The sequence below is a fragment of the Mytilus edulis genome, chromosome 1 (assembly GCF_963676685.1).
Source record: "Mytilus edulis chromosome 1, xbMytEdul2.2, whole genome shotgun sequence".
NCBI lineage: Eukaryota > Metazoa > Mollusca > Bivalvia > Mytilida > Mytilidae > Mytilus > Mytilus edulis.
In genome coordinates this window covers 33,695,621-33,711,035 of record NC_092344.1, presented here as the reverse complement: position 1 = coordinate 33,711,035, position 15,415 = coordinate 33,695,621, and the positions used below count along the sequence as shown (strand labels likewise).

At 32.7% G+C, this 15,415-nt stretch overlaps 1 protein-coding gene across 1 annotated transcript; it reads right to left on the bottom strand.

The window, feature by feature from the left end:
* Positions 1-30: 30 nt before the first annotated feature.
* LOC139511927 (plasminogen-like) lies at positions 31-5,417 on the bottom strand. The gene is made up of 5 exons (XM_071299156.1): positions 5,237-5,417; positions 3,766-3,810; positions 2,145-2,384; positions 841-1,035; positions 31-257 (listed from the first exon to the last, which is right to left on the bottom strand). The coding sequence occupies exons 1-5, from the start codon at positions 5,415-5,417 to the stop codon at positions 31-33; spliced, it is 888 nt and encodes a 295-aa protein (XP_071155257.1).
* Positions 5,418-15,415: the final 9,998 nt, after the last annotated feature.

Below are 15,415 nucleotides of genomic sequence, written 5' to 3'. Positions count from 1 at the left end.
CTTTACGCTTTACTAAATGATTTCAGTATTTCAGCACGTTGGAACAGGACAAAATTCCCATCTTAAATCTGGGTTTGTTGTATAACACCAAGGACGACCAGTCGATGACGGATCTCTACAATAGTTGGATGCAGAGACATCAAGTTGGTAGCGTGGTACATGAGGTGTATTCTTGTTCCAATTTTGGCATGTAATACCAGATACCGTACATTGTACTTTCCCCTTGTATCCAGTGCTTATTGTGAAACAGTCGTCGTCTGAAATAAATAAAATAGTACTATTGTTTTACGTCTAAATTTAGATTATGATTTCTGACAACAAGTACAGTTGCATGATCTGTATTCTTTTTTTTTTTATATATATATATAAACTGAGAAAAATGTTTGTTTTTCGCATACATTATAGATAGCTGTATGTGTATTTTCTATGAATTATATAGTTATATTGTATACATATTTTATGATCCATTTCCGAAAGATTTGTGATGTTACGTAAAAAGGTAATTCGGTTTAGAATTTTATATGTAATAACTCTCGTTAATTTATGTTTATATGATTTCACTATGAGTAGAACAACACATTTGTAATAATTTTGGATCCGCAATGCTCTTCAACTTTGTACTTGTTTGACTATAAATATTTCGATATGAGCGTCACTGATGAGTCTTATGTAGACGAAACGCGCGTCTGGCGTACTAAATTATAATCCTGGTACCTTTGATAGCTGTGGGCATAACATCGGAATTATTATAAAATGCAATGTTCCAAATAACATTCTTCTATTGACAACTTATACAGTTCAAATTTCATATCAAGGTGTGGTTTCAATAATGATACTTACTTGTACATGAAACATTATAATCCGTTGACCATTGGTCATCGCTTCTACATGATGACACTGGGCAGTGTTTCTGTGATAATCCCTGTTTAAATGACAAACACTGAAATGTTGCCGCTACAACATGGGTAAATGAAACAACCAAAATTGTATTTGGAAGTCTAGTTGGTGGTGAATCCAAAACACCACAAGCAAAACCTAAAATTAAAATGTATAGTACAATATTAGGTGATTCAATGTTCGTCATATTCAAATCAAAAGTCAGGTTAATTGGAGCCATTGTTGAAGTTGGGCGTCAATTTGACTTTATGGGATGTATAAATACGAAACCACGTTCGATGACAATGGGAACTTCTTGTCTGATGCCACATGTAAATGCAGTGCCACTTTTTCACATTAATACACCTTATACTATAAAATTCCAAAAGTTGCCTACTATAAGAATAAAGGAGTAGGTCCAGTAAGACCCCTTTTTGGCCCCAAAATATAGCAGTTTTATAAAATTGTTATAATGTTAACTTTTAGTTATTTAATGGACAGTAGAATGTTTCTGCTACATAAATATGGGCTCTTTTTGACGATACAATGCATATATATCGGGTACTAGCACCATTAAGTCATGCTAAATTACTGAAATCTTCACAATTCTAGCATTTTAGTTAAATTTTAGGCAGTCTAAACTTCCAGCCTTCCTCCTTCTAAGTAGAATCCACCTTTTTTCTCGTCTTGAAAATGCTTGAAATATTTGCCACTGAACTTTAATTCTTCAATCTAATTGTACATAATATTAGGTGAATCGTATTAGTTCTTAGAACACAAATTGAAATCTAGCCATTGATGGGCCGTGAATCAATATAAGCTGCTTTTGTACTGTTAGGTGTTTTTATATCCTTTTTAAACTCGTTCACTAGCTAGTATCCCTGTAAGCTGCGTATTATATTGTCTTCCTGACTGAAAACCAGATTTTCTGTGTAAACATTTTCATACATACAACATATGATTTGATTTATTTTCCTTTTTAGACAGAACACTTAAAACGCTCTTCAAATCCATTTGACATATGTACAAATGTAGTGATGCAGTTATAATACTATATATGTATACATAAATTAATCAAAAATTGCTTGTTGCTATACACGTAAATATATTGGTTCGTGTTGTTCAGTCTTTAGTTTTCTTTATTGTATTGTGTACTGTTGTTTCTATTAGTCTTTGTTTCTTAGCTATGGCGTTGTAAGTTTATTATCGACTTATATGAGTTTGAATGTCCCATTGGTAATTTTCGCCTCTCTTTTCAATCTACTTACATGGAATAATCGGACAGTTTTCAAATTGATAGTCTGTGCTTGGGTCTGTAGTGTAACACCATAACTTCTCTCCAATGGCCGTGGCACGGCAGTAATTTGTAGAATAGTCTATTTGATAAATTGGCTTGTGGCTTACTGCATGTGGGTAATTTTCGTTCCATCCTTGACAATCTCTGTTGGAAACAGTTTTGCTGTAGGTTCCTGTGTAGTCATGGCTACTACCAATGTAACAATCTGGTGCTATATAATCATATAATTTTTAAGTGAGTTAATTTTTAAAGAATATTTTTTTAAATATAAAAACAGTTCATAGTTGTTTATTTTTAATTATGGAAAAACTGTTTAGAAAGGCTCAGTTTTGTTTCTATCAAAATGACCGAAAAAGCTAGTCAAACGTGTGAAGAGAAAATACTAAGAAGTAGTCGCAAATAACATGTGTATCTCTACTTAAGTATATTCGTTAAGTCTAAATAAAGTAGTTTTCCTTAAATTAGAGTATGAGATCACATCACAATGAAAGACAACAAATATATTCTTATTCTCAAATCAGTGATAAATGTTTGTTGTCGAATACTGATTTACAAATCAGAGCAAATATTCATACTTTGCTCGTGAGTACTTGCGTAAGTATTTTTTTCATCTTTTAATCAAATCCTCAAAATATGAACAATCAAATTTCTAAATAGTAATTATTTTCGGCAGCAGTCCTTTTGCGCCAATTATTGTTTTTCAGGGGTATCATTTGTGCCATATTTTATTTTCAAAATGTATCAATTGCGCCAATTTACCTGTACGTATATCTATCATAAATATTAACGATTACTATATATGTATTCTTATTTTTGCCCCAAAAGGTATCTCATGTTAGGAGATATTTCACCATAAAGACGAGTTTCTGAAGAGAATTAAATGACTTAAGCAGCATAAGACAGTCAATGTACAGAGAGAGAATAAAACTTATTGCTTTGCTTAACAAAGATATGCCAATATAGAAAATAGAAGTTTTTGCTCTTTATGTTTTAGCCACAAATGTTGATGACACAGAGCTTTGTTCCCACCATGCGTATGGGCTTTATTATTATTATGAACTATTATTAACTATTTTATGGATTTCATCCTTCAATGTTTGTGTTTTTTGAAAATAAAAAGAAGTTGAAAGCTACTACATACATTAAATTGGGAAGTACCCATGCAGCAGCAGTAATAAAAACATATGTTTCAGAAAAGGAAACATGTGCCGTGTTCCACTGCCGGTTCCAAGTCCAAATAAAGGAGTAAGGAAGTAATTTTCTTTTTACTGGCGCAATCGTATGTTTTATTTTTGGCGCAAATGAAACCATCTAATTTTAAAACATGTGGCGCAAACGTAGCATCTGAGAAAAAAAGTTGTGGCGCAAAAGGACGCATTTTTGGCGCAAACGGATCTCTCCCTTATTTTCATGGTACAATTTATATAACAATGTTATGACGCCTCCATTGTATTTTATTAAAATATTTTTAATTTGCATGATTGTTGATAGTTTACAAAACGAAAAACCCTATACTTTTGAAGAAAATAAGATCTCATATTTATCGGTTTACCGCAGCAAGCCTTAATAATTTTCTTTTGATTGTAACATACCTCCAAACTGAATCCAGCTTTTGGTTAAGTCATTAACATTTAATCCTGCAAAAGAAAAACAAAATTTTATGTAGAGTAACATTTTATTACAAGGGTATTTTTCTCCCTTCACACTATTCTCTTCCTATCCTTGTCAGATGGTATTTATAAATAAGAAGGTGTGGTATGAGTGACAATGAAACAAGTCAGACCATCAATGAACCGGAATTACACATAGTTCTTTGGTACATGGGACTAAACGAGATAAAGAGACTTGATTCAGGCGGATCCACATTGGTGGTTTCAAAACATTTAGTCACAAAACTAACCACCTTTTTCAAAGAATTTTCGTGTGGGGATTTCCTTAAATAAACATATTTCTAACATTAAGATAGGAGGAAATAAAGACGTGTACCGCCGCATTAATGGAGTTATAAAAGTCTTCTGAATTAACTTGAGGAAACGATGATAGTCGGTCGGAAGGGGATGATAAATGGATGACCCGTGTTAAGAGAGAGCCATATCTCTTACACGTATAAAAAGACACACTTGTCTAAGATTTCGAAACAGAACAGGCTAATGCCGCTACAAGGCAGCACTCGCAACCACAAAGTAGAAAGGGGTTAATATGAGTTGCAAAAAATTGTTTCCAAATCCACTATAATTAAATTTGTTTAAACTAAAATTAAAAGACATAGTAACACAAGTGAACATACATTGAACGAATAAAGTTGGTTAGACTGGAAACAATTTCTAAATTATTTTTTTTTTGTGTATTTTTTGTGTGACGAATAATTCCCGTAAGTGTTTTATGTCGATGGGACCGTGTGCTTTCAGAAATACCCTAATAAAAAAGAAAACAACACTTTAAAGATTCCATGCGTTTAAAGTGCTTTTTTGTATTTACCTTCTTCAAGATAGCTCAAAGCCGAATATTTAAAAACCAAGGATGTATAAGAACCGTTACTGATGAATAGCCATATATCTAAAATGGATCCAAAAAAAAACTTAATTTAATGCACGTTTTGCAAATCCAACGGTTGCCTACCGTTTATGGATCTCTGTTGGATGGGCTCGTCAGGACCAGTGAACAACCGAATTTTGGTGCCATTTGTGTCTGTCCTTTATTGTTTAGCAATAGCGTTTATTCGTTATCTTTTTTAAAGTAAAGTTTTATATTGTATTTAGGAAGTTCAGTGTTTATGCATAATTTACCTTATATATTCAAAACAAAAAAAGATCTGACTTTAAACATGCGCGACGATTTATATTCGCGTTATATTTCTGATCACGAAAGTCCCGAAATTAATTGCTCGTGAAAGTTAGCTGGTCTACAGTGTTTAATCTTGATATAAAAATTCCATTAGGATTTGACAACTTTTATGATTTTGAATCAATGAGAGAACGAAATTACAGAGGCCCTATTTAGTTGTATAAGATGTTAAAACTAAATGAAAATGGTAACATATTAATAACACGTCAAAAGACTTACCCTTTTTTACAATGACTGTACGGTCATTTTCAGCTATCACCTTGATTGGTAAAAGTACGTTCCAAATTTCGTGTAATTCGCATCCCGATTGTGTTGTGCTATAACTTGTTGCGACACAGGCATGAGTGTCTAGGCATTTTCTCCAGCATCGAAAAGAGGAAGAAGACTTATCCTGTGCCATTATCCTTGTATTACTGTGCAACTTGTAACCCTTCCATTGTGTATAATGAGCTTCTTTAATAGATGTGGTGGCATATAAAACTCTCATCAAAACAAATAAAATACTTGTCGTCTCTCTTAAGTTCATTTTAAGTTTGATTTTTTTTAAACGTAAATTGGACACAACTGAAATAATTAACTGCTTTTGTCCGGTTTTGATTAGAGGCTGTAGCTTAAATTTGACAAATTGAATTAAAAAAAAAAACTGTTCTCAAGTTTAATAATTTTCATATGTGTTTGTTTAGTTATTAAAGTATCAACTAAATAGGTATATTAATCGATATGCTAATTTTTTGTGATGTTCTGCCATTTAAAGTAAACCATAATCAGTCATTTTATACGAAGCACCATTGGTCAAAATTGCTACATTCGACAACTTCTAGGATGTTACAAAGAAATTACATTTGGTCTAACTCATTGGATTATTTTAGAAATTTTCACCAACTACTAAAATGTCATAGAAGATTGGAAACTGTCTTAATAATTGTTTTAGCATCATCGCTTTACAAACATGTACAGTAGAACGCGCTGTTAGCTTGATGCTCAGCCTATATTCATTCATGTAAATTGAAAAAGTGAAATCACAAAAACACTGAACTCCAGGAAAATTCAAAACGAAAAGTCCCTAATCAAATGGCAAAATCAAATGATAAAACACATCAAACGAATGGAAAACGAGTCACATTTCTTACTAGGTACATTAATTGTCAACAAACTTTTGTCGCTGCAGCTTTTATAAACCTCTTTCCAACTTTAATTCATTGTATAGCTATGATTTCTCTCCCCCTCCCCAACCACCACCAAAAAAAAAAAACCATGCATAAAGTAAACATTTTTTTAAATGATATGCATTGTGTCAAAGGATAAACAATTAACTTGAACACACTATTTTTTCTCAATTAAAGCTAAGAATTATAATTTCAGTGTCGGTGAGTATCTGTTGAAACATAGTGTAAGCTTAAATTTTGAAAATTGAAAAAATATTACTACAGGGTTTTCAATATCACACACTAGTCAAAACATTTACTAAATTTCATCATCGGTACAAGGACATCATTAGTCATTATAAATCAACATGCAGACTTTTTATACGTTCATGTATTTCACACCCAATCGTTTATGGTAATATTCTTTCCAAGCACAAGAATGTCGGCATTAAGCTCAAACTCTTACTAAACCTTTAAACAGACTTTTCCAGAAGGGATATAGTTTAAACATATTTATTTATAGTGGATTGGGAAACAAGTTTTTTTGCAACTTATATTAATCCCTTTCCACTTTGCAGGTGCGAGTGCTGCCTTGTAGCGGCATTAGAAGGGATATAGTTGCGATACTGTTGTAAAGTCATTAAAGATGGCACATTTTGGTATTAATATTGATTCACCGATAGGGTTTTTGCATCGGAAATAAATATATTTATTATAAAACCAGTTGTTGGAATACTACGTGTTATGTTCACATAAATTTTATGATGGAATGATACTAAAGTCCTAACGGGAGAGATTGTGCTTTTTTTATGTGATGAAGACATAATCTTTCAATCAGTTTAATTGAGGTCTAAAGCTGACATGTCAATGACTGCTAGTAGTCCTTTGTTAATTTATGTATCATTGTCATTTTGCTTAGATTATATTGGTGCCTATTCTGACATTGGACTCGAACTTATTTTAACTGATTTTACTGTGCGTATTGCTGTTTGTTTGTTTGTTTGTTTAATCTACACCGGCTAAAGGTATAGAGGGAGGGTTGAGATCTCACAAAACATGTTCAGCCCCACCGCATTTTCGTGTCTGTCCCAAGTCAGAAGCCTCTGGCCTTTGTTAGTCTTGTATTATTTTCAATTTTAATTCAGTTATATGTTTAGGATAAAATTGAGAATGGAAATGGGGAATGTGTCAAAGAGACAACAACCCGACCAAAATAAAAAAACACAACAGCAGAAGGTCACCAACAGGTCTTCAATGTAGCGAGAAATTCCCGCACCCGGAGGCGTCCTTCAGCTGGCCCCTAAACAAATATAAACTAGTTCAGTGATAATGAACGCCATACTAATTTCCAAATTGTACACAAGAAACTAAAATTTAAATAATACAAGACTAACAAAGGCCAGAGGCTCCTGACTTGGGACAGGCGCAAAAAATGCGGCGGGGTTAAACATGTTTGTGAGATCTCAACCCTCCCCCTATACCTCTAACCAGTGTAGAAAAGTAAAAGCATAACAATACGCACATTAAAATTCAGTTCAAGAGAAGTCCGAGTCTGATGTTAGAAGATGTAACCAAAGAAAATAAACAAAATGACAATAATACATAAATAACAACAGACTACTAGCAGTTAACTGACATGCCAGCTCCAGACTTCAATTAAACTGACTGAAAGATTATGATTTCATCATATGAACATCAGGCACAATCCTTCCCGTAAGGGGTTTAGTATCATACCATCATAACATATATGAGAAGAACATAACCCGTGTCATGCCAACAACTGTTTTTAGAATAAATGTGTTTAGTTCCGACGCAAAGACCTTATCAGTGACTCAATATTAACGCCAAAATATGCAATCTTTAATGACTTGACAACAGTATCGTAATTATATCCCTTCTTAATAAGTCTATTCAAAGGTTTTGTAAGTTTATGAGGTGAATACTGACACCTTTGTGCTTTATAAAGAATATTTCCATAAAAAATTGGATGTGAAATACCTGAACGTATAAAAAGTCTGCATGTTGAGCTATATTTACGAATGATGTCTTTATACCGATGATAAAATTTAGTAAATGTTTTGACTAGTTTGTGATATCGAAAACCCTGGTGTAATAATTTTTCAGTAATACATAAATTTCTCTCGTTAAAATCTAAAACATTGTTACATACACGAGCGAATCGTACAAGTTGAGATATATAAACACCGTAAGATGGTGACAATGGAACGTCACCATCTAAAAACGGATAATTAACGATAGGAAATGAAAAATCATCCCTTTTATCATAAATTTTAGTATTCAGCTTTCCGTTAGTGATATAGATATCAAGATCGAGGAAAGTTTACTTTGACGTCTATTTTCACTCAACTAGTATAATTTTTTGTTTATGGGCCATAAGAAGTCTGCCTCCGGTCGTGTGATTTTCTCTCTATGTTGAAGACTCATTGGTGGCCTTCGGTTGTTTTTTTACTCTTTCGTCCAGTTATTGTCGCTTGGGCACATTCCCCAATCCGCCATCCTCAATTTTATTTCATACACATATGTTATTGTTAATTCGTCTTTGTTGTGTTTTCAATTTTACAATGTAAGAAAGTTCAACGCGAAGAAAAATTGTTCTAATAGGAAAACATATCCCATAAAACATATACAAGTAGAATAATACATTTAATACATATGATTAATAATATATATTTGTTGAGGGGCCAGCTGAAGGACGCCTCCGGGTGCGGGAATTTCTCGCTGCATTGAAGACATGTTTGCTACCTTCTGCTGTTGTCTGTTCTATGGTCGGGTTGTTGTCTCTTTGACACATTCCCCATTTCCATTCTCAATTTTATTTATATATAAGCAGCAAAATACCAATTTATATTGCATAAGGGATATACATTTACCATCGGATTCGTTGTTCAAAAGCTTACAGTTGCTACTCACACTTTATAAAACGTCACCAGTGTCTAAGCTTAAAAGAACGTCGCGTTCCTTTTTTTTTTTTTTTTTTTTTAAAGTTCATCGAAAGATTCTAAGACCTTGTTGATAAATATTCCGTATCAACTTCACAAATAATACATGATGGTCTTGACGTATAGGTTCTAGGTGCTGTCGTTTTTAATCATCTTAGTTACGTGTTGTAGTTTGTTTTGTGTTTATGTATATTTTTAAACTTTACTGTTTATATATAGTTCTCGTTGGTCATATACATTGATGTTGCTCGGTATTCATTCATCTCGCCATTATGTTATTTTACTTATGGACTTTTCGAATTCTTGTCTTTCTTTTAAGCTGATGTTCCTTTGTTTAAATAATTATTTATTTTTTAAAGTGATTAAGATAATAACATCTATGCTAAAAGAGCGACGAAAGAATACGAGAGGGACAGTTAAACTCATAAATCGAAAATAAACTGACAACGCCATGGCTAAAAATGAAAAAGACAAATCAGCAATAATACACATGACACAACATAGAAAACTAAAGAAGAAACAACACGAACCCCACCAAAAACTAGGGGTGATCTCAGGTGCTCCAGAAGGGTAAGCAGATCCTGCTCCACATGTGGCACCCGTCGTGTTCACATTAATGAAAGGGAAGGGGATTGTAGTTACGACGTTAGGACATATCCGATATCATCTGTGAAACGGTTATTCCATAACAGTCAACCAACTCGTGATGGCGTCTGTAAAATATACGAAGGGATGATTTCAATTTTACCATTAGGAACTCAAATTTTGTGCCATAATTTCAGACATTTTTACCTATCTACTTTTTTTTTCGTAAATTAAAACATTTTCAATTGTATAATAATAATGTTCTAATTATTTCGGACGCATGAAATATTTTTAACGTTTTGTTTTATTTTATTTTTTAATTCCAAATTATTTATTTACAAAATGCCTAATACGTTTTTCCTTCTATCTTGTGATAAATCATTATTAGTTGTATATATTAAACACATATAGTGACAGATGTATATCTGTTAAATTTCCCAAACATTATTTTAAGGGTAATAAAAGTTGCAATAAACTTTAATATAGAACGGAATATTAGTTATTTTATTTGTTTAAGTATCTGTAAATAAGGAAATCAATAGTGAATTAAAATTAAATTTAAAACAAATGCCGGCAATATTTTTTATTGCAAATCTGAATTCGTGGACTACGATATAATTTTGATTAATTTTCTATAACCTAATTTTTCATTATATATATAATATTAGATTCCAGCAGGTTGTTAAGTTATATTTGAAATATAAAACAGTATAATCAAATAAAGTATTTTTGATTAAGGAAACAACCAAAGAAAATTGAAATGGTCCAGTCCTTTTACATTATTAAAAGTTTACCGTTTCTATATAAGTTGGCGTTAAATTTTGTTAGAGATCAGTTTCTCGGTTGTTTCGTTTGTTTTCTTCTTATAGTTGACATGTTTCCCTCGGTTTTAGTATGTAACCCGGATTTTTTTTCCGTTTAATCGATTCATAACTATTGAACAGCGGTATACTACTGTTGCCTTTGTTTACCCGGAAGTCCCATTATACTGAAAACGGAAATGGGTGAATTGATGATAAAATTAACTTTCAAATTAAATGATAAGGATTGTGGATCGTAGATTATTACAATTTCATTATATTGTGCTTTTGAAGTGTTTCAGGTAAATAAAAAGTAGATTAAATAATATATGGAGTTGCACTTCGTTGTGACCTTTTGTTCAAATACTTGAAAAATTAATTAAAAGTCATATGACACCTCAAACTAAAAAAAATTAACACATATGTTTTTTTTATAACAAAATGGATAGTTTTCATTTTTAAACTTATGTACATATACATTTTGTTCTGAAGAAAATTCTTTAATCTGTCCACATTTAGTTTACTTTTTTCTTAATTGGTTGCTTCCAGGAAGCAATTCGTAAACATATTTCCGTGTGCAAAGTGACCTTAGCGTGACCCTACTCGTAAAAATCCGGTGATTGCAATACGCATGGATCTATCACTGAAATAAACCATAATATGATTGTGCTCAATATCCACGATTCTTTGTTGATTGTTTACTATAAGGTGACAATCGGTAAACTTCGGCTTCAAACACGACAAGTAATGAGCAACCATGTTTAACATCATAACAAATAGTCATCAAAGGTACCAGGATACAGAGAGAGAGAAAAAAAATTGACGATTATATGATACATTTGCGTAATAAATGATAAAATCGTACACAGAAGACTAAGTTAATGATATATATATATAGATATAGGAAGATGTGGTGTGAGTGCCAATACATGTATTGGTTGAAGAATTGGAATAAACATTATTTTTCAGCAGTCACTCGTTTCATATGACTTTAAATCTTATTTCATGTGTCCAATCTTTTGAGTAACTGGGAGAAAAAAGAAATTCTTATAATTCTATATTTTAAAAGATTGAAATGATCACTTGTCTGTACCAAGTCAGGAATATGTACATTCGTTTGAGGTTATGATTTTGCCATTTGATAAGGGACTCTCCATTTGAATTTTCCCCGGAGTTAAGAATTTTTGCGATTTTTTTGCATTTATAAAGGACCCACCGCTACTTACCCTATTATGCCTTATTGACCAACAAATAAATATGTGAGGTGAAGAGGACAATTTTAGAAATTTAAATTACCTAAATACCTCATGGGATTTTAATACCCCATTGGAAAGCTGAAATCCTGTACTTTTTGAAAATATGTGTCGTCAATATTTAATCTGGTACAATAATATCGAAAATCAAGGTCAAAGGTCATCACTTAAAAAAATCCTATTTTCATCTAGAGAAACAATACCATTGATATTTTTCAAAATTAATAATCTATTCGATAAATTATACGAGTAGTATTATGTAGAAAAAACGTTAGTTCATACAAAATCTTTTTCATACTTGCACATGACGTCAGAACCACGTTTTATTTAACTTTTTTGAAGGTAGTCCATGGTACATATGAAAAATGAAAAACAGGAACATATTAACATTGATAATTGATATCGAAAAATAGCATTTCTTGAATACTTTAATAGTTACAAAGTTTTCAAAGAGTATCTGAAATGCATAGCTAATAAATCAAACCAAATATGCAGCCATGAAAAAATTCGTTTCAGTTTTCAAGGATTCGACGTGTCACTGAGTTTTCTTAAAATGAATTCAAACTATCTCAACACAAGATACCTTTTTATTTAATATAGTTAATGGAGTTTGATATATTACTCAATTAGTACAAGCGTGTTGTAGAAAAAATTCCTAAAATTGAGACATGACCCTTATCATGGTTATGGTATCTATGATGAGTTTATTTTCATACCAAATGAAACGTCGAAAACATTATAGCAAATTAAAATAAAGTTACCAAATATTACAAGAACTATTTTCATGATATTTCATTCCAACTACCTACATTTTGACAAAAACATAAATCAGTGCAAGGAAGACCCTGCTCCTTACAAACACGTGCTGCCTAGCATGTTTTCCCCCTTACATGAACTAATTAGATCTTGTAGAAAGTCCGATGCCATTTGTCCCTCAAAGAAAACTGGCTCTAACTTGTCATGTTGCGCAGTTTTCCAACAAAGGCACATGGGGAGCCATTACTTCGGTTGGCTAGATTTGCCGACAACCAAACTTTGCTTTGCCACATTGTACGTAGTACGTGATGCTTAAATACGAATTCACATGCCGAAAGCTTTTCGTTTGAATTGTTTTACACTGTCTTATCGGGGCCTTTTATAGCTGACTGCGGTATGGCCATTTGGGCTTTGCTCATTGTTGAAGGCCGTAAGGTGACCTAAGGCTACAAGATTACCAAAACGGCTTGGTTATTTTGTCCTAAAGAGGTTGAATACTGATTTTTAACCGATTCCAAAAAGTGAAGTCACACCCACCCAGAGCATAAACGACCGGCATAATAAGACTTTAAATGGAGTAATTATGTTATTACAATTTGACACCAGGCACTCTGCGAGAGTAGCACATTTTCTCCGAATGTCATGCGAAATATTCATTGATACTGAAGAAAATGTTTCAAAAGACTTTGTCAAGAGACAAGTAACAAAACTTATCAAACAGGTTGACAACATTGCTTCTGATATTTCCAACGATATGCATTTGTACTTGGTTATTTGCACGATAATAATCCCTAGATATATAAAAATTTTCCATTTTTTGTCATAAAATTGAGGCTGCTTCATAAAGTACATGCATACCGATTTGTCGTTGCTTTTGGTGGAGCTACATGTACTTAAGTTGGCTTTATCTCAACCATTTTTAATTATGCTTTGATGTTATTCGCTGTCGTAACAGCGTCTCCAATGGAAATATTGCTAGCAAATACAATGCTAGATTTATATTGTCCTTGTTGAGCAAAAAAGGCAATGGCATCCCTGTAGCACCTCTCAAGTTTAGCCTCATGTTTAGAGGAATTACAGTATGTCTTACTTATTTTATCAGGTAAAAAAGACTGATACCTTGTCAAAAGTGATGATAAAACAAGAGTCTTTTTGTCAAGAATAAGGTATCTGTATGCCAAATCATACGCAGATTGATCAGTGGATTTGTCCTATATGCCAAGTTTGCGGTCAGACATGCTGCGTGATACACTGCATTATTGAGCAAATTATCTTGCTCTATTCGATTAATCATTTCAGCGTCGCATGCTCTAACAGCAGCATCTTTAAGATTGACTAACCTTTCAGCAGATGAAATTGTATGTAATGTTTTCACCCTTTTATGAGATTTTTTTTGCAAATAATACACTTTTATGTATTGTGATCATTTTTTCAGGCACCAAACAATTTATAGATAAATCGGAATCTATATCTGGTGATTCCTTTTCAGCTGATACTGATTTTAAATTCTGCTTACTTGTGTAGCTTTTATAACATAACCTATGATACCTAAATACGGATAATTCACTTGCTGTTTTATTGCAGAATTCGTTCGAATAACTGAACAAATCATCATCACGTCTCTTTGCTGCAGCAGTAATCAGACTTTTTCTTCCAGATTCTGTTGATGTTATTAATATTTCATCAACAACAGAATCGCCGATAATGCATTTGTCAACACAAACTTCCACTTTCCTTTTTTGGCATCTAGCGGGACCAGTTTTAACGAGATTGTTAAATTGTCCATGTGATTGAATAAAAAAGCATCAAACACACCTGAAAACCAAACGAACCCTAAAATGAAATTCACTTTCCCAGTTCAATTCAATAAAAACGAGTATACAACAATACCAAACAACATAAATTAATCACAAGGCTTTGGAAATTATAAAATGAACAAGAAATATGCTTAAAAATGACAAATGACCTTCGCTAAATCGCTGAATGTGTGACATAACTAGAAACCACAACAATGTCGGTAAATCTGTGACAAATATTCGGACTTGAAATCTGGATAAAAAGCAGATATTTAGTCAAATATTTGTATTATTAGGAATTAACTTCAAAAAGTAAATCGGGTCGATTGAAGTATTTTACGGCGGCTTCATTGTTGTGCCTTTAAAATACACCTATACTGCACGTGCAAATAATGCTAGATGAAAAACGATGATTTTTACAATGTTATTTTCAACCATTTTTAGATGCATTAAGCATTAAATATAGGACTATTTGGAAATGCCCTTACATTGTATGAAGTTCACGAATAACTATATTTACCAATTTCATTCAAAAATTATTTTTTAGAACGGGTTTGTTGTGAAATTTGACTACCGAATCGGCAGTGGGATATTCGATGCAAGTTGGGTAACGTCAGTAAAGGCTATTTTTAACGTCATTTGTTCCACATATCTTTTCATACAGCTATTCAACTGTTTCGGTTATTATACATCCTTGGCTTTGAAATATTCGGTTTTGAACATACCTGACGCATCGGACGCATGAATTTATAACGTTTTGTTTTCGTTTTCTACTTGTGATTTAATTGGTATTGGGATAACATCAGAACTGGATGTATTCAGCATACCATAAATGTACAAATTATTCAAAGAAATCGCCTAATCACTTTATTGTGTTTTTGTCATAGGTGTATTAGCAGTCTTAGATTTTCAGTTACCTAATCAATCAACTGGTTTGTAAATGTACCAGTTGTGTTTATTCTGTTTTGTTACATTTTGTAGGCGGACCTTACCCTGTAAACACATTCAGTCTCGTACTGTTTCCTCCATCTTCGCTAGCCAAGGGTTACGATCGTGAAGAGAACGGGAGTAGCTCGTAACCCTTGGCTAGCGAAGATGTGTTT

Bases quoted from the DNA above. Each gene is read 5' to 3' on its own strand.
- LOC139511927 (XM_071299156.1), bottom strand. From the start codon at position 5,417: ATGGCACAGGATAAGTCTTCTTCCTCTTTTCGATGCTGGAGAAAATGC. The intron at 2,385-3,765 runs GTATGTTACAAT...ATGATTATATAG, and splicing joins AAGCTGGATTCAGTTTGGAG to CACCAGATTGTTACATTGGT. The intron at 258-840 runs GTAAGTATCATT...TATTTATTTCAG, and splicing joins TTATAATGTTTCATGTACAA to ACGACGACTGTTTCACAATA.